The sequence below is a fragment of the Panthera onca genome, chromosome E2 (genome assembly GCF_046562875.1).
Source record: "Panthera onca isolate mPanOnc1 chromosome E2, mPanOnc1 haplotype 2, whole genome shotgun sequence".
Taxonomy (NCBI): Eukaryota; Metazoa; Chordata; class Mammalia; order Carnivora; family Felidae; genus Panthera; species Panthera onca.
The window spans coordinates 20,182,211-20,203,760 of NC_138353.1; the positions used below are offsets into that span (position 1 = coordinate 20,182,211).

General features: G+C 43.7%; 1 protein-coding gene, 1 long non-coding RNA gene and 1 pseudogene across 2 annotated transcripts in view; 1 reads left to right on the forward strand and 2 right to left on the reverse strand.

Moving 5' to 3' along the window:
• TDRD12 (tudor domain containing 12) overlaps nt 1-11,076 on the reverse strand; it is a 71,334-nt gene extending 60,258 nt beyond the window's left edge. Inside the window, exons 1-3 of the mRNA XM_060650897.3 lie at nt 10,779-11,076; nt 3,200-3,358; nt 896-1,032 (exon numbers count right to left, since the gene is read on the reverse strand). Of these exons, the coding sequence (XP_060506880.3) occupies nt 896-1,032; nt 3,200-3,358; nt 10,779-10,802 (320 nt within the window). The 5' untranslated portion in view covers nt 10,803-11,076. The remainder of the gene's footprint in view (nt 1-895; nt 1,033-3,199; nt 3,359-10,778) is intronic.
• Nucleotides 11,077-11,196: 120 nt separating this feature from the next.
• Nucleotides 11,197-21,148, forward strand: LOC144614573 (uncharacterized). The gene is made up of 3 exons (XR_013552407.2): nt 11,197-11,340; nt 11,740-11,866; nt 20,483-21,148. It is a non-coding gene; the product is annotated as an uncharacterized LOC144614573 (long non-coding RNA).
• On the reverse strand, nt 17,784-17,882 carry LOC132691415 (U6 spliceosomal RNA; annotated as a pseudogene).
• Nucleotides 21,149-21,550: the final 402 nt, after the last annotated feature.

A 21,550-nucleotide genomic window follows, 5' to 3' on the forward strand; every position in this document is an offset into this window, starting at 1 on the left:
CTGATTTCTTATAAAGGTGCGGAATCACAAGCTAGAAAGGCATCTTTTTCTTAAATGTCTGCCAATTCCCAATGTCCGGTAAGTCCTTTAGCCATGAAACTCTTCCGCTCAAGATAAACCTCTCACTGCAACTAAAGTCTTTTGGAAGAAGGGTCCTCAAGTTAATTATCAAACCAATATCCTCTTACTCGGAGGCAGGAAACTATAAAAAAAAATTGCCACAAAGCCTCGCTTGTTGATAGTGTTTTCTAACGAACTCTTAGTGGGTGGTCCTAGAGTCAATGAGGGCTCCTTCTCAACTGTTTCCCCACCTAATGTGACCGATGGTCACGCCCCCGCTCTCCTAAGTAAAATGACCAGGAATACTCAGACAGGTGCTCTCATCCCCCGCAACCCCAACCCCCAACCGGAGGCTAAACCACCACAGGCCCCCTCTGTGGGGACAAGATGACTCTCCGCCTCCCTGAGGACCCACCCCATCACCTGACCACACTGAGAGGGGAGGCCAGGAAGGAAGGTGGAAGAAGGGCCCAGCTCCCTGATGAATCCTCACTCTGCCCAGTTGCTCTTACAATGACTGCATGTAGAACTGGAACCTGGCAAGCCTTCCCTAGGTGAAGCTAAAAAAAAAATCCCAGTTTTGTGACAGGTATCCCCTTACTTTATTGATACTCTCCTTTAAAACTAATAGTTGTCTCCTTAGAAAGTGGAAGGCTAAATAAATACGTAGGTACTTTTTTGAGAGAGAGAGGGCGCAAGTGAGCAAGGAGCAGAGAGAGACAGAGAGAGGGGGAGAGAGAGAGAGAAGCAGGACTCGAACTCACGAACCACGAGATCATGACCCGAGCTGAAGCCAGATGCTTAAAGACTGAACCACCCAGGGGCCCATACGTACTTTTTAGATTTCACTGGGATGTACTTGGCAAAGTCCACCAGGAAGCACTCCGCCAGGTGATGGTCCGCCAAAGACACCAGTGACTTAATGACAGCCCTGCACCAGCACTTCAGTTCCTGGCAGTAAACCACACACACCTGCGAAGTAACCACTGCAGTGTGAAGACCTCGAGCGACGGAAGGGTACTCCCGCACCATCGCCACCTACACCTCCCCTCACAGGAGGAAGGCATGTGCGGAGGCGGGGCTGCCCACGCTAACGGCTGCTGGGCGGGGAACAAGAACACAGGACACCCGAGTCCCTTTTCCTTGCTTCTCTTAACGTTTTGACGCCTTAACCAAGGACAATTTTTTGAAAGGAAAGTGCATCACTTTGCCTTCTCAAATCGGAAACAAAGCTTACAAATAATTGTCAATGACATGGCTACGCCCCTGTGACACCGCGCCCCAGGCTCATCTTCCCCATCCTGCTTCCTGGGGCTTTTCCTGCTCTCCAACTTTGGTTCACTCTGTCACAACTGAACATTGGCTCCATGACGATGCGGACGTCTGTTTTCTGTACTGTCAGGTTTCCAGCACCTAGAACGGTGCCTGCCATGCGTTAAGTCTTCAAAAACCACCTGAACGCCTGCAGCCTGTTTTTAGGGAAACCGCCCTGCAGGAGTGATAGCCCCCTGGCACCCCGAACGTCCCGCAGGACTGCCGGGCCAGAGCAGACTTGACTGCAACCCAGACAGGCAAACCAGATGCTGAGCACAGGCTCACAAAGGGCCCAACAGGGAAGACGTGATTGCTGCCCTCGGGACCTGAAGCTGGACACTAGGTGCAGCCATGTTGCAAGGGCTGGGTTCCCGGGAGCCTCACAGAATTCCAAAGTCAAAAGACTCCAGAGAAATCTTGCAAAAGGACGGAGAATATTTCTGTTTAACGCTGAGTTCAAAGCAACTTGTAGGAATGGTAGGAACACTTAACAGTTCACATAGCCGGTTGGCTTTGAACTGGTGACTTACAGGGCTTCCGCTAGCCCAAAGTGGGGTAACTTAAGCATCAAGAACAGGGATTACTACTGATGAATACGTTAAAAGCCAAGAGTTCAATACAGTACTTAAAAAATGAAAAGAAGGAGAGAAAAACAACATACACCTCCGGACACCGCTGTAGACAACTGGGCACATCACGAGGTGGAACACTGGTAAGGGAAAGAATCAAGCAACTTTTCTACCTATCCAGTGCGATCGGTACTATTTCCGGGTAGCCAAACCATCTTAATAGGGGAGGGAAAGTTCTCTGCAGATGAATTCGGACTCATGAAGACAGAAGGAATGTGAAAACGACCTTTTTGCAAGCTTAACCGGAAGGACGGATTCGGGCCGTGCTGGTCACTGCACGGTGCTGCCACTGCAGGAAGAGCTGAGGGCAGCCCCCCACCCCGAGGTGGGGCTCAGGCTTCACCATCTGAATCCGCTGGTCTTCACCCAAAGTGATATTCCTTCCAAATTTAACACAGGATGAAGCTCTCAGCCCCAATCATTCTGGGGGGGTCGTAGGGAGTGACCCTAAATCCAATCAAAGCTTTATCTTTAACTAACAGTCCACATAAAACAGAGGGGATAGAGGGAAAGTTCACCACCACCACAAACAAGGAGGCACTTGGGCAATCCAAAATGTGGAATATTTTAAAAGGGCAACTGACTGGGTTTTGTTCCTCCAACAAGTCGATGGCATGGAGAAAAATAATAAATGTTATTACTGATGATTTCTTTGGAAGTGGGAAGGAATTCAAATTATTTCTAATAATCTTCTCTTGTCATACTATTAGAAAAATTCAAACTCTCCTGAAACATGACTGACGTGTAGAGAGAATCAGACAATGGGCCTGGGAACCAAAGTGGCAAGAAAGGAAGGAGGGGCCATGACATCAAGTAAGGAAAATAAACAAGCGTGAGTTGGTCAAAGTCATGAGCAACAAAAGGGAGTCATAGGCCCTAGACTGAAAACCCCATGCCCTCTTGCCTGAGGCCCCCACACCTGTGATGGAACTGGAAAAACCCTCCAGTTCCCCGCCCCAGGAGGACCACCCAAAGCTTCAATTTTCGATGACATTTCATCTCCTGATGCCTCACATGAACCTTCTACAACGTCTGCTTTCCAGGACCAGCCTGAATCCTGTGCAGCCAGAAGAACCTTAACACAAGGTGATGATAATAAGCAATTAAAATACTCTAAAAGCTTTTTATCACCAAAACAGCAGACATTTCAAGTAGTGTTTCAAGACTCAGTGCTTAAAGCAAATTGAGATACATACCTGCCCCTCTTCCAACATTAACGGCTTTGTTTCTATATCGTGACACATGCTATTATAGAAGTCATTCATGGCACTATTTAGTTTTTGATAATCAACTTCATGATCTAAAAAGGGACTACATCCTTTTATAATAACCCAGAAGCATCCCGGATCTTCAATCTGTAAAAATTTTAAAAGACAAACAAAACAATGCATGATTTAAAAGTAGAACCATAAAATGATAAACCTTAGAGGCATGATAACTGTTATGAACTTAAGTGATCTACCAAATTCTTGATGAGTACCTCTGTCTTAAATAGTCACAGCAAAGGTAAAAGATAAAAGACAAAAAAGATATAGATCAACTCATCACACTGTATACCTCAAACTTACACAATGTTATACGTCAATTATATTTCAATAAAGCTGGAAAAAAAGGTAGAAGATGCAAAGATATAATTCTAAAACACATAAAGAAAAATAAAAAAACACATAACCAATAATATGTAATTTTTAATTATGTGCGTCAAAAAGTAAACTGAGATCAAAGCCCTCGAACTCCTATATTTAAGTATTTGTAATAAAATACAAAAGCAAGGTCCCAAATAATGTTCTCAAAATTGTCTTTTGTAAGAAAGAGAAGGAAATATGAATACATGTATATTCTGCTCATATTAAAAGGAAGACAACAGATAAACCAGAACGAACACAAGTTATTACCTACAGGAAGCCAGCTTGTTATGTATCTGTGTTCTTGAAAACTAAGATTTTCATTGTTAGAAGACACAAATGTAAAATGAAAAGTTAACTTTGAATAGAAAGTATCAATAGGAACCCATGACTTTTTCAATGCACTTATTTCCTAACTCTGCCTACTGAAAGGGCCTAAAAGCAATGCCATCCCAAGACTTTGGATCCTAGGTAGCAGGTGGCAGGAGTACCGGTGTTCACTTTAAGTATTCTCTTTTTCTAAATGTTTGACTATTTTAATAGGAAATAGTTGGGAAAAAGAACAGCAGGCCATTCTGGCTCCCGTTCATGGCAGACTAATTTCCATGGACTAATCCCCCTGTAAGCAACAATAAGCCCTGGGGAAAAAAACACAAAATAACAATTTAAAGGCCCTGAACAGACTAGAAACAGAGGGACCGGATGCTTGCAAGGCGGGGAGCCTTGGGTGGGTCTGGGGTACAGCTTTCCAGCCCAGGCTGAGGGGCTGCAACACGGACAGAAAGACAGTGTGGCTTGAGGACCCAGAGAAGGGAGTTTGTGGCTACGGGAGTAGCTGTTAAGTTTAGGGAGAAATTCTGAAAGAGCCACGCTGGGCAGAGCCAAGTCCTTGGCAAGCCTGCATCGCCCAGCTAAGACCCCTGCAGTCCAGAGAAAAGCAATCACTACAGGGTGGACAGAAGCACTACACAGTTTTAGCTGCCGCCCATGAGAACTCCAAACTCTCGCATGGGCATGCGACAGCCCGGGACCTCTGCACCTGGAGGCCTTGTCCCGAGGATGACCCCAGCCCCTCTACAACGCCTGGCCTGGGGAAGGAAGCTCAAGGCTGCCAGGAAAACTCACTGTCTCTTCCGGCCAGCTTCTCAGAGCCCCTCGGCCTCCCTTCCTGTGAGCATTCCCTAAAGAGGGCTTTCAAGTGCCAGTGCTTCCTGTCCCCTTGAGATGTGCATGCGTCTCCCACTACTCAGGAGTCTCCCTCGAGGACCCGAAAGCCATTCCTGCGAAATGGTATCACCCGGGAGGCAGGGACAGAAGCCTCCTTTCTCGGCTAGCAGCCACGCTGGCCTACTCACAGGACGCTGACCAGCCCTGTTGGTTTTCACCAGAGCCCCTCCCCTCCTCTTCCTCTGCCTTCCTTTACCATGCTCGGCCACCTCTGCCCTTCAGAGCTCCTTCGCTGCCAGCAGCCAAGGCTTTAACTACTGTCGGCCTTTGTTTGTCCCTGGCACCCATCACAGGAAAACACTCTGCGGCACCAGTCCTGCCAAATTAAAGAGGCTTAGGATGCACCGCAGGCCCTCCACAGAAACCCCCAGGTGCCAGGCCTGAGAATACAAGACCACACTACTGGGCAAAGGAAATGTGCCCTACCAGCTTGCCCCAGGCCAACAGGTGCTTGAAAAGCGTAAACCAAGCCTCCCAGAGGCCAGATGTAGCAAGTGACTAAGGCACAGGTCAGCACTCTTTGCCATAACCACACTATCCAGGGTAGCAATTACTAGACGTGTAAAGACATGAACAGGTGGTTATGTGGCCAAGGAAGATAACAGTAAGAAGAAAGTGAACCCAAGATTGCCCAGGTGTTGACATGAACTGGCAAGGACTTAAAAGCAGCTGTTATAAATATGCAGAACAACTTAAGGATAAGCGGTTATACTGAGTTTGTTTTCCCAAGAGGAGAATCTCGTGTAAAAAAATGGAAACTTTAAAGAAAAACCCTTTGGAAAAGGTGAATTCCAGAACTAAAAAGTAAAACCTACAAAAAAAAAAGAAAGTACTAGTGGTATATGGTCTCAACAATTATTCAACATCGTATAATAAGATAAGGAAAAGGTTTTCAGGAAGACTGGAAATGAAGAAAGAAAACGGTCTCTATTCACAAACAAGAACATCTACATAGAAAATCCTAAGGAATCTACCAACAATAATGTCAGAACTAGTTAAGTAGTTATACCAAGGTTCCAGGATACAAGGTCAAATATTGAATTCAACTGTATGTACATCATACTCCAGCAATGAAAACTGGAAATTTAACTTAAAGAAAAATAGTGCTATTTTCAACAGCACCAAAAGACAGGAATTACTTAGAAATGAATCTAACAAAATAACTACAAAACGTGTGTGGTGAAAGGTATACAAACTAATGAACTAGATCAAGGAAGACCTCTAATGCAGATATGCGGTGTTCATGGATTGTTAAAATGTCGATTTTCCCCTCGATGATCTATAAATACAACTCCATTCCATCAGGAATTGAGAAATTGATGAACTTACTATGAAATTCTTATTGGAAAGGCAAAGGAACTAGAATGGCCCAAATAATTCTGGAAAATACCAACAGTGTTGGAAAACTCATAACATTCGATTTCCAGACTTACCATAAAGCTACAGTCATCAGAAAAGTGTGACACTGGAGAAAGCACAGACACAGCAACAGAACAGAAATACACTCACACATATATGATCAAATAATTTTCAATAATGGAACAAAAGCAATTTGCTGGAGAAAGGGTAGTTTTCTAACAAATGACACTAGAACAATTAGTTATCCATATGCACAAAAACGAACTTTGATCCATTCTTCATATCAGATACAAAAATGAGCTCAGATGGATCATATATCTACATGTAAAATATAAAACTATAAAGTTTCTCAAAGAACACATGGGGGAGGGGCACCTGGGTGGTTCAATCGGTTAAGCGTCCAACTCTTGTTTTCAGCTCAGGTCATGATCTCGAGTTTCGTAGGCTTGGGCCCTGCATCGGGCTCCGCGCTGACAATATGGAGCCTGCTTGGGATTCTCTGTCTCCCTCTCTCTCTGCCCCTCCCGTGCCCTCTGTCTCTCTCAAAACGAACAAACTTAAAAAAAACTTGGGGGGGGGGGGGGGTGCATGGGTGGCTCAGTCGGTTAAGCGTCCAACTTCGGCTCAGGTCATGATCTCGCGGCCCTGTGCGTTCGAGCCCCACGTCGGGCTCTGCGCTGACAGCTCAGAGCCTGGAGCCTGCTTCAGATTCTGTGTCTCCCTCTCTCTGCTCCTCCCCGGCTCACGTTCTGCCTCTCTCTCTTCCAAAAATAAACATTAAAAAAATTTTTTTTTATTTAAAAGAATACATGGGGGAAATTTTGTGAAATACATGGGGGCTGCCTAAAATCTTAGGCAAAGATTTCTTAGATATAACACCAAAAGTATAATTTGTATGAACCAAAATTGATAAACTGGACTTAATCCAAATTAAAAACTAATGCTTTTTAAAAAAAAATTTTTTTTAACGTTTATTCATTTTTTGAGAGACCGAGAGAGACTGAGCATGAGCAGGGAAGGGCAGAGAGAGACACACAGAATCTGAAGCAGGCTCCAAGCTCTGAGCTGTCAGCACAGAGCCCGACGTGGGGCTCAAACTCATGAGCGGTGAGATCACGATCTGAGCTGAAGTCGGACACTCAACCGACTAAGCCACCCAGGCGCTTTTTTTAACTTTTCATTTATTTATTTTGAGAGAAAGAGAGTGTACACAAGCAAGGAAGGGGCAGAGACAGACAGACAGACAGACAGAGACCCAAGCCAGCTCCTCCCTGTCACCACAGAGCCCAACACAAGGCTCAATCTCACGAACTGTGAGATCACGTCCTGAACCAAAATCAAGAGTTGGAAACTGAACCAAGCCCCCCAGGGGCCCCCATAACTTCTGTTCTTTGAAAGATATTGTTTAAGACAAAGAAAAGCCATAAAATGGGAGAAAATATTTGCAAATCACATCCAAAAAAGAACTTCATCCACCATATATAAACTCTAAAACTCAATAAGAAAACAACCAGTTAGAAAAATGGACAGATATGGACACTTGACCCCAATAGATGGAAGGATGGCAAACAAGCACCTGAAAAGACGATTAACATACCATTTGTCATTAGAAAATGCACGTTAAAACCACAAAAAGATATCACTACACACTAAACATTACCAGAATGGCTGAAATTTATAAATAAAACTGACCATCTCACGTGCTGGTGAGGATGCAGAGCAACTAGAACTCTTTTTTTTTTTTCCCCAAGATTTTATTTTTAAGTAATTTCTACATCCAACGTGGAGCTTGAACTCACAAACCCAAGATCAAGAGTCCCACGATCCACCAACTGAGCCAGCCAGACGCCACGCAACTAGAAATCTTGTACGTTGCTCATGGGAATGTAAGATGGTCCAGTTACTGTAGAAAATTTTCTCATGAAATTAAACAGACAAGTAATCCCAGCCTATTCGCCCATGAAATGAAACCTGTGTTCACACAAAAAGTTACATGTAAAGGTTACACCAGCTTTATTTATAATCTCCCCAAACTGGAAACAACTCAAGCAGCGCCTTCAACTGGTGATGATACAAATTGTTGCATATCCATACAATGGACAACTACTCAGCAGTAAAAAGGTTAGACATTATGATTCATGCAACAACCCAGGGCAGGGCTCAAAGGCATTAGACTAAGTCAGAGAAGCCAGACTCAGAGGGTACATCCTACTGCATGATTCTATGTGCACGTGTCCATTTTTACAACATTCTGGAAAAGGTGAAACAGGGAAGAAAAAGATCAGTGGCTGCAAAGGATTAGGAGTTCGGCAAAGAAATGACTACAAAGGAACATAAGGTAATGGGGGGTCGGCGGACTGCTGTCCATTGTTATTGTAGCAATTACAGGACTGTCTACATTTTTCAAAATGTCACCGAATTCTAACTAGACTTCAAAATAAAACTTGAAAAAAAATGTCACGGCTTCTACAGGAAAAATAATGTATTTTACTACATCTAAAATCATACCTCAATTTAAAATAGTTTATGGGTGGCTCAGTCGGTTGAGTGTCTGACTTCAGCTCAGGACATGATCTCGCGGTCTGTGGGTTCAAGCCCTGCGTCGGGCTCGTGTGGGGCTCTTTGCTGACAGCTCAAAGCTTGGAGCCTGCTTCCCATTCTGTCTCCCTCTCTCTCTGCCCCTCCCCCGCTCATGCTGTTTCTGTGTCAAAAATGAATAAACGTTTAAAAAAATTTTTTAAAAATAGTTTATGGGTTAAAAAAAAAAAGATGTGAATCAAGTATGGCAAAATGTTAAAAGATTTGAGAAAGCTCAGTGGTGGATGTCCAGGTGTTTGTGACTTTTTTTTAATACTTCTTTGTATGTCCAGAATATTCCCTAATAAAAAGTTAGACTTTTAAACTACTTTTCACCACAAGTAATGATTTTAAGTTTCTTGTCCTCTGATGTAAGATCAGCTCTACAGTATTTTTACTAAAAATCCCCAAACAGAATCATGAGGAAACAGACAAATCCAAATTGAAAGATATTTTACAAAGAAACTGCCCTTATTCTTCCTAAGTTTCAAGGTCATCAAAGACACGAAAAAGCCAGGGAACTGACCTCAATGAGGCTAGGTTAAGACCATGACAATTAAATGCAATGAACAATTTTTGATTGGATCCTAAAGCAGAGAAAACAAATTCTAGAAGACATTATTGGGACAACTGGAGAAATCTGAACATTGACTGTATTTTATAGTATTATATCAATATTACACTTCTCCAGTGAAATAATAAAATCATGATTACGTAAGAGAAACTCTTTGTTCATAGAAAACATACATGTAAGTATTCAGAGTTCTCAACTAATTCTCAAACGGTTCAGCAAAAAAGTTTTATATATACATATTTATTTTTTTAGTATTTATTTTGAGAAAGAGAGAGAGTGGGAGAGGGGCAGAGTGAGGAGGAGACACAGAATCCAAAGCAGGCTCCAGGCTCTGAACTGTCAGCACAGAGCCCAACTCGGGGCTTGAACCCACGAACTGCGAGATCATGACCTGAGCCAAAGCCAGACACTTAACCGACTGAAACACCTAGGCGCCCCTATACATACATATTTATAAAGAAATATACAAATGCAATAAAATGTTATTAGTTATTGAGTCCAGGTGTAGGGCATATGGTTATTCTCAACATAGTTTTTGTAACTTATTTTTATATTTGAAAATCTTCAAAAGATCACCTTCAGGAAATGTGCTTGGAAAAAAATTAAGGCAGGGCACCTAGATGGCTCAATCTGTTAAGCGTCCACCTTCGGCTCAGGTCATCATCTCACGGTTCATGGGTTCGAGCCCATGTCAGGCTCTGGGCTGACAGCTCAGAGCCTGGAGCCCGTTTCAGATTCTGTGTCTCCCTCTGTCTGCCCCTCCGCTGCTTGCACTCGCTCTCTCGCATTGTCTCAAAAATAAATAAACGTTCAAAAAAAAATTATAAATCCCTCCCTCCAAGTAACCTTGTGAACACGCCATGACTTCAGTCTCCTGCATCCCCAGCCAGCACTCACCTGAAATAGGAAATTGCAGCTGTCTGCAGGCCCGACCTCCCTTCAGCCCCCGCTCGGAGAACTGAGGATCGGAGCCCCGGGACGCACGCGTGGGGAGGGGGCCGCCAGAGTCCCGCGGCGCGAGCGGAACGGGTTTCTGCATGGAGGGGTGGTTGCCACGAGGGGGCCCCAAGGTGGGGATCCGGCGGAAAGGACCCGTGTAGGAGGAGGGAACGGGCTGAGGGTCCACGTGGGAGAAGGGGTTACGGTCCGTCCCTCCCCCTAAGGTTCCAGATTTGGCAAATACAGGACGCCCAGTAAAATCCGAATTCCGGACAAACAACTTTTTGCTCTGTGTCCCTAACAATGCAAGGGCACACTTGAACCGAAATCCCGTGCTGTGTATCTGCAATCAGGGGTCCGGGATGCCATCCGGCAAGCCCACCCGAGGGTCCGAAGCCCCTGGCGGCCAGCCGGGCGGCCCCTCCGCGTGGAGAGAAAGGAAGGCCGGCCGGCAGGGGCTGGGCGCTCGCTCACCTTCAGCACCAGCACCTCGAGCATCTTCCCCGCGCCGCTGGCCGCCGGGGAACCGGCCCTGGGGAGACAAGCACCGTCGCGGCCGCGCCCTTTCCCGGATCGTCCCGTCACCACTCACAAGGAGGGCACGTTGGGGGCAAAACCCGAGGTAGGGCCAGCCTCCGCCCTCCGTGGGGAACACGGCCCGGCAGGCCCGTGCGCAGCGCACCACCTGAGACGCTCCGCGCCCTCCCAGCCCACGCCGCCACGGGCGCGCTCCGTCCTCCGACACCGCGCCCGGATCCCCGGCCGCGCAAGCCTCGAGGCTTCCAGAAAGCCGCGCTGCGCCAACGGCCGGGACAACGGACGGCCGCCAGGCGCACGGCGCCCAGAGCGGCGGGGCGGGGCGGGGCTGGGCTGGGCCGCAGGGAAGAGTCGCGCAGGGGGCGCTCCGCTGGCCGGGCCCCTGGTCACGTGGTTCACCCCCCCCCCACCCCAGCGTCCCACCCATCCCGAATCAGTTCGTGACTGTCTGTCTACCTGGCGGTGCCCCTGGACCCGCCTCCACCTCTAGGCCTTGAGGGTGAGGAAGAGGCTCGGCCCGTCACTGATTGGGGGGGGGGGGGGGGGGAGGGCGCTCCAGGCAACATCCCCTCCCCAGATCCCCTTCCCCCACTTCACCCCCTGCTTCGTGTTCCAGCTTTTCTCCCACCTGGCCCTTAGCTGGCAGGGCTTCCCCAGACAGTCTCGCTGGTCATTCTAGTCACCACCAAAAGCTGCAAACTGCAGCCTCCTCTGGCCGGGTTCTCTTCCCCGCCCCCCACGTGTATTTGTTGTTAAGGTTCTGTAAATTTTGAACACCTGGAGGCCTTGGTTTTCTCACCTGAAAATTGAGACTCCAAAGTAGATGAGGTCACACTATGTGAAATAAAGGGACACCCAAGAAGCACTCAGGGAGGATTGGGTTTTATTACTATCTCAGGAATCCCTCTCTAACACTTGAATAAGCCAATAAACAAGAAGCAAAAAGAAGACCTTGAAAATCAAAGGAGCCACAGCTAAAATACATAAACAAAAATTTTAAATGCCAGGCCTATGTGGTTTTACAGGTAAATTCTTTAATATCTTGATTGTGAAGAAACAAATTTTAAGCGGTATCAAAAAGCATTCATTTGCTAGTAAGGGGAACCAACAAGATGGCAAAAAAAATTGCACCAGTTTAGAGAGAGCGTGGCAATTGTGGGGCTGTGTTCTGGGGAAACAGAATGCTCACAAAAGCGTCCGGTTTTAAAAGTTTGTTAAATTTCACAAGGTCAAACAAGTTCATCTGCTGAAAGTGGCAGGCAGGAGAGGTGGAGAGTCAGGAGAAAGACACAGCTGCAAAGTGCATGAAGTTCAGCTGTTGCTGAACTGGGCTAACCAGGCCTCACCCGGAGTGGAGGTAACGGGCAGGACCAGTTCCCCTGAAAGCTCCAGACTTTGTCAAAAAGAGGTGTGAAGGGACAGTTCCCAACCCCCAAAGATACAGAGTACAGCTTTTTCCCAGTTCTTAGTGGGGACTCAACATTTTTTTTTTTTTTTGGACTAGAAGCCATGCTACCATACAGTTTTTCCCAAACTTTTTCACAACACAGCTTACAGAAAATGGAAGTATTTGTCCATCACACTGGGACCAAGAGTCAAGATTGGTCTCACTGCCAATGAGAGCTCACTGCCCTGGGGCTGAGCCACCTGGTTTCCTTGAGGCTGAAGGGAATCAGTATCTGTACCTGTAACCTATCTCCCCCTCATCCCCACCAGCTAGTGAGAAGTACTGTTTTAGAAATTACTCCAAAATAGGGGCGCCTGGGTGGCTCAGTCGGTTGAGCAGCCGACTTCGGCTCAGGTCATGATCTCGAGGTCCGTGAGGTCCAGCCCCGCATCGGGCTCTGTGCTGACAGCTCAGAGCCTGGAACCTGTTTCGGATTCTGTGTCTCCCTCTCTCTGACCCTCCTCTGTTCATGCTCTGTCTCTCCCTGTCTCAAAAATAAATAAAACGTTAAAAAAAAAATTGAAAAAAAAAGAAATTACTCCAAAATAAATAAGTCATGGGTATGTAATGTACTGTATGGTGATTAGAGTTAATAATACTGTATTTCATATTTGAAAGTTGAGAGGTGCCTGGGTGGCTCAGTCGATAAAGCATCTGTTAAGCTCAGGTCATGTTCTCACGGTTTGAGTTCAAGCCTCATCACATTGGGCTCTCTGATGTTAGCACAGAGCCTGCTTCAGATCTTTTGGACTCCTCTCTCTCTGACCCTCTCTCTCTGACTCTCAAAAATAAATATTAAAAAAAAATTTTTTTTAACCTGACAAAGATAACACAAAGAACTACAGACTAATTTCACTTATCAACATAGATACTGAAATCCCAAATAAAATGCTGCCAAGTCTGCACTTCCTTAGTTTTAAAATATTCTTGGGGCACCTGGGTGGCTCAGTCGGTCAAGCATCTGACTCTTGATCTTGGCACTGGTCATGATTTCACGGTTTGTGTGTTCAAGTCCCACGTTGGGGTCTGCCCTGACAGAGCAGAGCCTGCTTGGGATTCTCTCTCTCTCCCTCTCTCTGTCCCTCTCCACCCTCGAAATAAATAAATAAACTCTAAAAATAAAATATTCCCATCTTTTTTACAAAAAGCAATGAAAAACAAGTTCAGCCCAAAAGCTGCCTTAATCATTTGTCAGTTGATTTTTTTTTTTTTTTAGAAAAGTACTTTTTTGGTTTTATTTCTTACACATCTTGAATCAATTGAGAGAGAGTGGACATTATGATTATGGCATTCACCCCAAAGGTAGAAGCCTGATGCTTGCCCAGCATTTTCCCCAGACGCCTGTTACCTTTCATGGACTTGGTCAGAGAATGTCTTGTTTGTGGTTCCCACTAGTATCATGTATCTATAAGATTATCCTTATTTCTTATGTATTTTTTTAATTTTTTAAAAAAAATTTTAATATTTATTTTTGACAGAGAGAGAGAGAGAGAGAGCGCATGAGCAGGGGAAGGGCAGAGAGAGAGGGAGACACAGAATCTGAAGCAGGCTCCAGGATCCGAGCCATCAGCACAGAGCCTGACGTGGGGCTCGAACCCATGAACTGCGAGATCATGAGCTGAGCCAAAGTCGAACACTTAACCAACTGAGCCACCCAGGCGCCCCCTTTTATGTATTTTTTAATAGCTCAGTGTTGTTATTCACTGCAAGAACATTCTCATATCTTCACTTTGAACTGTACACTATCAAACTAAATTAACCTTTGTCCCACTTAGCTTTGTATGTTGAATTCTACTTCATCTGATTAATACGCTGTAAGCTTTTCTTGTTTTCTCTTTTCACCTTTAGCCCTCCTGCAGAATTGGTTTAAACAACTCATAATCAGGTTTCGTTTTTTTAGTTTTGTTGAGATCCAGTTGACATATAATATTGTATAAGTCTAAAGTGTGTAACATAGTGATTTGACATATGTGTATATTACAAAATAATCACCACAGTAAGTTTAGTTAACGTACATCATCTCACATAGTTACAATTTTTTTTTTCCTGGTGATGAGAACTCGTAAGATCTACTCTTTTAGCAACTTTCAAATACACAATATAGTTCACTGTACTCATCACATTGTATATTACATCCCTAGAACTTCCTTATCTTCTAACTGGACGTTTGTACCACCTCCACTAATTCCTCCATCACCCACCACCCACCTTTGGCAACCAAAAATGGGATCTCTGTTTCTATGAGGGTTTTGTTGTTGTTGTTGTTGTTGTTGTTGTTGTTGTTGCTTACATTCTACATAAAAGTGAGATCATACAATATTTGTCTTTCTCTGTCTGCTTTATTTCATTTAGCATAATGCCCTCAAGGTCCATCCATGTTTCACAAATGGTAGGATTTCCTTCTTTTTTATGGCTGAATAATATTCCACTATATATTTAACACTTAATGTAATTAAATATTTAACACGACATAATATATAATGTGTATTAGAACATAGACATTTACATATGAATATATGTGACTATGATCGTGCTCCACGTTTTCTTTGTTCTTTTTTTTTTTTTTTTCACGTTTTCTTTGTTCTACGGACACTTAGGTTGTTTCCATCTTAGCTGTTGTAAGTAATACTGCAATAAACATGCTGGTACAAATATCTCTTCGGGATAGTGATTTCATTTCCTTTTTTAAAATTAATTCCTTAATGACCTGAGCTGACATCGAGAGTCAGACGCTTAACCAACTGAGCCACCCTGGCAACCCTCATTTCCCTTGGATATATACCCCGAAGTGGGATTTCTGTACCATACAGTTCTATTTTTAAGTTTTCAGGGATCTCCATACCGTTTTCCTTAATGACTGTGCCAATTTACATTCCCACCAGTAGTGCACAGGGATTCCCTTTTCCCCACATCTTCACCGACACTTGTTATCTCTTGGGTTTTTTTATTTTTGTTTTTGCTTTTATAATAACCATTTCAACAGGTGTGAGGTGGTATCTCATTGTGGTTTTGATTTGTGCTTTCCTAATAATTACTGATGTTGAGCATTTTTTCATATGTGTGTTGGCCATCTGAATACAGTGTATCTTATTTGGAAAAATGTCTATCCAGATCCTCTGTCCGTGTTTCAACTGTATTTTTTATTGGCTGAGTTATAAGAGTTCCTTATGTATTTGGGATATTAACATTATCAGATATGTGGTTTGCCTTTTCATTCTGTTTCTTTTGCTGTGCAGAAGATTTTTAGTTTGATATAGTCCCTCTTGTCATTTATGTTGTTGCTTGTGCTCTGGGTGTCATACCTAAAAAATCATTGCCAAGACCCACGTCCGTAAGCTTTTTCTTTATGTTTTCTTTTAAGAATTTTATGGTTTCAGGTCTCACGCTAAAGGTTTTAATCCATTTTTAGTTAATTTTTGTGAGTGATGTAAGGCAGAGGTCCAGTTTCATGCATTTCATGCATTTGAGTATCCAATTTTCCCAACACCGTTTATTGAAGCAATTATGTTTTCTCCATTGACCATTCTTGACTCTCTTGTCAAATATTAGTTGACTATATATTCATGGGTTTGTTTCTGAGCTCTTGATTTTATTCCATTGGTCTGATACATCTGTTTACATGCCAGTAAAATACCGTTTTGATAGCTTTGCAACATAGTTTGAAGTCGGGAAGTGTAATGCCTCCCTTTTTGTCTTTCTCAGGACTGCTTTTGCTATTTTGAGGTCTTTTGTATTTCCACATGAATTTTAAGCTTGTTTTTTCTATTTCTCTAAAAAATGTTATTGAAATTTTTATAGGGAGTGATTGAAGCTACAGATGGTTTGAAGTTATATGGACATTTTAACAATATTAATCCTTCCAATCCATGAACACAGGCTCTCTTTCCATTTGCATCTTCTTCAGTTTTCTTCATCAATGTTTTATAGTTTCCAGCGTAGAGATCTTTCTCCTCGGTGGTTAAATTTTTTCCTAAGTACTTCATTGTTTTTGATGCTATTGTAAATGAAACTGTTGTATTTCTTTTTCAAGTAATTTGTTTTAGTGTACAGAAATGCTACTGATTTATGTTCACTTTTAAATACTACAACTTTAGTGAATTCATTTATTATATCCAAGTTTTTCAGTGGAATATTTAGGATTTTTTACATATACCTATATTTTCTATGTATATAAAATTATGTCACCTGCAAATAGAGATAATTTTACTTTGTCCTTTCCAATTCTAATGCCTTTTACTTCTTTTTCTTGCCTGATTGCTCTGGTTAGGACTTCAAGTACTATGTCGAATGGAAGTGGTGAAAGTGGGCACCCTTGTTTTGTCCTGATCTTAGAGGAAGATGTTTCAGCCTTTCACCACTGAGTATGATGTTGGCTGTGGGCTTGTCATCTGTGGTTTTATTATGTTGAGGTACATACATTCTGTACCTAATTTATTGAGTTTTTATCATGAATGGATATTGAACATTATATTTATTGATTTGCATATATGTTGAACCATTCTTGCCTCCCAAGGATGAATCCCACTTGATCATGGTGTATGATCCTTTTAATGTGCTGCTGAAGTCCATTTGCTAGAATTTTGTTTAGAAATTTTGTATCTACTGTATATCTATCAGGGATATTATCCTGTAGTCTTTTCTTGCGGTGTCCTTATATGGCTTTGATATCAGGGCAATGCTAGCCTTATGAGCTTGGGAGTATCCCCCCTTCTTCAATTTTTGTAAGTATTTGAGAATTAGTGTTAATTCTTTAAATGTTTTGTAAAACTCACTAGTGAGGCCATCTGGTCCTGGGCTTTTCTTTTTGGGGAGGTTTTTGATTACTGATTCAACTCATCCCTTATTTGTCTGTTCAGATTGTGTATTTCTTCCTGATTCAGTTTTTGTAGAGTGTATGTTTCTAGAAATGTTATCCAGTTCGTTATTTCCCTTGTTCTGCTAACTTTGGGCTTAGTTGGTTCTTTTCCTAATTAGGTTTTAATACAATTAATCTCAGTTTTTCCCTCTGAATAAAATTAACCCATTTTTGTGTATTGCCATGGTTGCCCTTCATTCCTATTTGAATTGTTTTACTCTAAGCCTCTGGGTTTTGTTTCATTGCCACTCACACTGATTTCTGTCTTCTGCATTAGGGGTTATGCTTTGTTTTTGACTGATCTAAAAAGTGACTATTCTATTTTTAACTCTACTAGCTACTTTTGCATTTAAAAACACGCGAGTATTTTTTTCAGTTACTTTTTTTTTTTTTTTTTTTTGAGAGAGAGCACGAGTGCATAAGCAGGGAAGGGGGCAGAGGGAGAGAGAGAAAGAGAAAGAATCCCAAGCAAGCTCCACGCTCAGGGCAGAGCCCCACGCGGGGCTTGATCCCACGACACTGGAATCACCACCTGAGCCAAAATCAAGAGTCGGACACTCAACTGAGAGCAACCCAGCCACCCCTGTAAGTTTTTATTGTAATCACCTGGTGCTCATCACAAGCGCACTCCTTAATCCACAAAAATATGGAACCCTTCATGAATTTCTGTGTCATCTTGCACAGAGGCCACTTGTCTGCGTCGTTCCAAGTTGAGTACCCGTGCTGCTGAAGCGAGCACCTACACAGGTATTTGTCACAAAGCTGCGGCTGTTGATTTCATCCTCTCCTGTTTTTTCTCATTCCTCCCATAGCCACTTCCTGTTTCAGATAACATAATCTGGGATTATTTAACCAAATTATTTTTATGGAAAAGACGTGTTTTTTGTTTCTAAAATAGGTTAAAATATGAATTATTTTTAATGCAGTATTTTACAGACATATTATTCACACTTACCTCCTGTATTTACTTGATTTTCACACTCACCATTTAGACTTCTACCACATCCTTCTACTTTAAAAGTTTTTATTTTGATTAATCTCTCACTCCGCCATAGTGTTTCTATCAAGTGAGTTTTTTCAGAACAGATGGAATTTTCAGAGCCCAGATGTAAATGAAAATTTATCAGTGGCTTTCATGAAATAGAATTATTGAGTACATACATCCTTGTCCCCCACTCAGTATATCCTGTTATTCTGTGACACACACTCAGAAGCCTGATTCTCTGCCTTTGTGAGCAACCTTCTGTTTTTCTTCCTGAAAATCTGTGCATTATCTTTGAAATTCAATACTCATCCAGGTACTGGACAATTTCTGTTAATTTTCCTTTGGCTGCAGCAGGACCTTTTTATCTGAAGATCAACATTTTTCTTCAGCTCGAGGAAACTTTATTCTCTTCTCTAAGGCTCTCCTAGGGGCACCTGGGTGGCTCAGTCGGTTGAGTGTCTGACTTCAGCTCAGGTCATGATCTCATGGTTTGAGTTCCGGCCCCGCATTGGGCTCTGTGCTGACAGCTCAGAGCCTGGACCCTGCTTCGGTCCTGTGTCTCTCTCTCTCTCTCTCTGCTCCTCCCCCGCTCATGCTCTCTCTCTCTCTCTCTCTCAAATATAAATAAAAACATTAAATAAACAAGGCTTTGCTTCCCTTTGTCCTGGAATTTTCTTTTATTCATGCCAGTAATTCACATGTTGGGTGCCCATCTTCATCTGTTTTCCTGAGGTGGTAGTAACAGAGACCCAAGAACAAACATAGTTCAGAGATCCAGGTTTGCTTCAAGGCAACAACATGTGCAAAGATCCTGAGGTGGGAAAGAACTTTGAGTAAGTAAAGAAGATCTTCTGACGGGAGTGTAGGAGACGGGTGTATGAGATCAGAGAGAAAGGTGGGATCTTGCAGGCCACAGTGAATTTAGGTTTTAAGTGCGAAGAAAAGCCACTGAAGGGTTTTGATGAAGGCGGTGACAGGACATGACTTACATTTCTATGCAAGAGCACTTTTCCAGTTCAATAGGAGAGAATGCATCATGAGGTGAAGAATGAAAATGGAGGGGGGGCATCCAAGTGGCTCAGTCGGTTAAGTGTCTGACTCTCGATTTTGGCTCAGGTCATGGTCTCACAGTTTATAAGTTCGAGCTCCGCATCAGACTCCATGCTGAGTGTGGAGCCTGCTTAGGATTCTCTCTCTTCCTCTCTCTCTCTGCCCTTTCCCTGCTTGCACACACTCTCTCTGAAAATAAATAAACTTAAAAAAGAACACAAAAAATCTCTAAAAAAAAAAATGAAAATGGAGAGACTGGCCCTTACATTCGTTACAGAGCTACCGTGGCTCAACTAAGGTGATGACAGTGCAGAGCACAGACGATGGGAATTCCAAGACAATTGGGGGCAATCGAATCAACAGTACTTGCTACTCACCTGGGTATAGGAATAAAGGAAAAGGAGGACTTTTAGGAATATAGGATATAAGAGTAAAGGAAAAGAACGACTAATATTTTTGGCCTAAATAACTGGTAGGTTTCTGGTATAGGGAAGACTGCTGAGGAAACCTTAAAAGGGAAAATTATAGGGGCGCCTGGGTGGCTCAGTCGGTTAAGCGTCCGACTTCGGGCTCAGGTCATGATCTCGAGGTCCGTGAGTTCAAGCCCCGCGTCGGGCTCTGTGCTGACCGCTCAGAGCCTGGAGCCTGTTTCAGATTCTGTGTCTCCCTCTCTCTCTGACCCTCCCCCGTTCATGTTCTGTCTCTCTCTGTCTGAAAAATAAATAAACGTTAAAGAATTTTTTTAATTAAAAAAAAGGGAAAATTATATAGGTTAGGAAACAAGCTTAATGGTTTTCACAGAGGGACCCCCAAATTAATGACTTATATTTTCTTTCATGTAACAAGCAAGAGGTGAGCAGTCCAAGCCTGGCAGGCAGTTATGCCCTACCGTCTGGCTTCTGTTTCTGGGTCCCAGGGAACTGCTTCAGTGGCCACAATGTCCAGCCAGTGAGAAGGAAAGAGAGAAAGCACAGGGCAAGCAATTTCCTTTTCAAAGGACAGCACCTGGAGGTTGTGACCTTGGGTGCTTACCTCACCCAAGGACAGTAGAGAGTTTGAGAACAAGTCCTGAGAGGCTCTAACAGCTAAAGGTCAGTTAGAGGAGAAGAAGTTAAAGAGAAAAGACAAGTGGCTAAAGAGCGAGGAGGAAGTGGAAAACGCCAAAGTTGCAGACAAGTTAAAAACAAAATAGGGGTTTGAGAAGAAACAATAAAATAGCTATGTATGCCCAAGTATGAGGGCTCTTCCCCCACAATTATCCCTCAGAAGCCCCCTTATATCTGAGCCCTTTGTGTATCCCACAGTACAGCGCACTCTTACAAACAAAGAACCATGAGGACAAGCCATGTTAACCTGAAATACTGACGCCAGCCCAGTTTGGGATTCCCATGGAAGTTGTTCAAAGGAATCAGAAAAAAAAGATGTAGGTAGTGAAAATAAATACTGACTTAGTATTAATTCCTGAGTTTGTCCCTTCAGTTTCAAGAAACTGTATAGTATCGTAGAAAATGGGTTTTCCTGGCTGTGTCCCAAACAAGATGGCAGGCAGTAGGGATACGAGCATGGGCAGGAAGGGGACTTGAAGGAGGAGCCGTGGGGACAAGTGGTCAGCTTTCTGTTTCTGCATCTGAGGCCCAGATAGCTTGAATACAGGAGGTAAGAGAGAGCATATGGTAAATGCCACAAGCACTCACAAGCTAGGCTCCAAAACAACATTCTTTTTCAGTTCAGGAGGGTGGCCCTATTTTGTGCCGGGGCACTAGGGTATTGTGACAGCTGGAAGTCATGTGACAGTCTCCCAAAAGGCATCCTTGGAAAGGAGACAAAAGTTTCATTCAGATGAAAACGACAACAAAAATACATCTTTATTCGGAAAAGTTAAGTCACGTTACTTGTCGCATCTCCCCAAATCACCCACTGAACCATGTAACTCCAGCAAAAAGGGTGCAGGACTAGAAAGGTTGGGAAAGGCGGTGTCATGCGGTCTTTTGACCCTCCCCCCGCTGCCTAAGTATGGGCCTTGAGCCTGGAAGGCTTCCCTACTGAGGAAAGAGTCCTCACAGCCCGTGCTGGCCTCATCACCTTCGTGTGGGAATGTCTTTCCCTGTTTCAGACTCAATGTGTACTCCTTTGCTCTGCACAAGCGTGTGCATCAGATCACACCTGGCCAACCCCGTATTATACGTGTCCACTGCAGCGAGATGGGGTCCTTCTGCAGCACAAGAGGCGTGCGTGCAGGTCACTTGCCCTGTGTTGGCTGCAGGGAGAACACCTGTGGGCCACGGGGGACTGACGCACAGTACTGGAGCTGATTTTACTCTGCTTCTGCTCTCTGTGAATAGGGCGTTATTCCATCCGATGCTTGGCTGTGT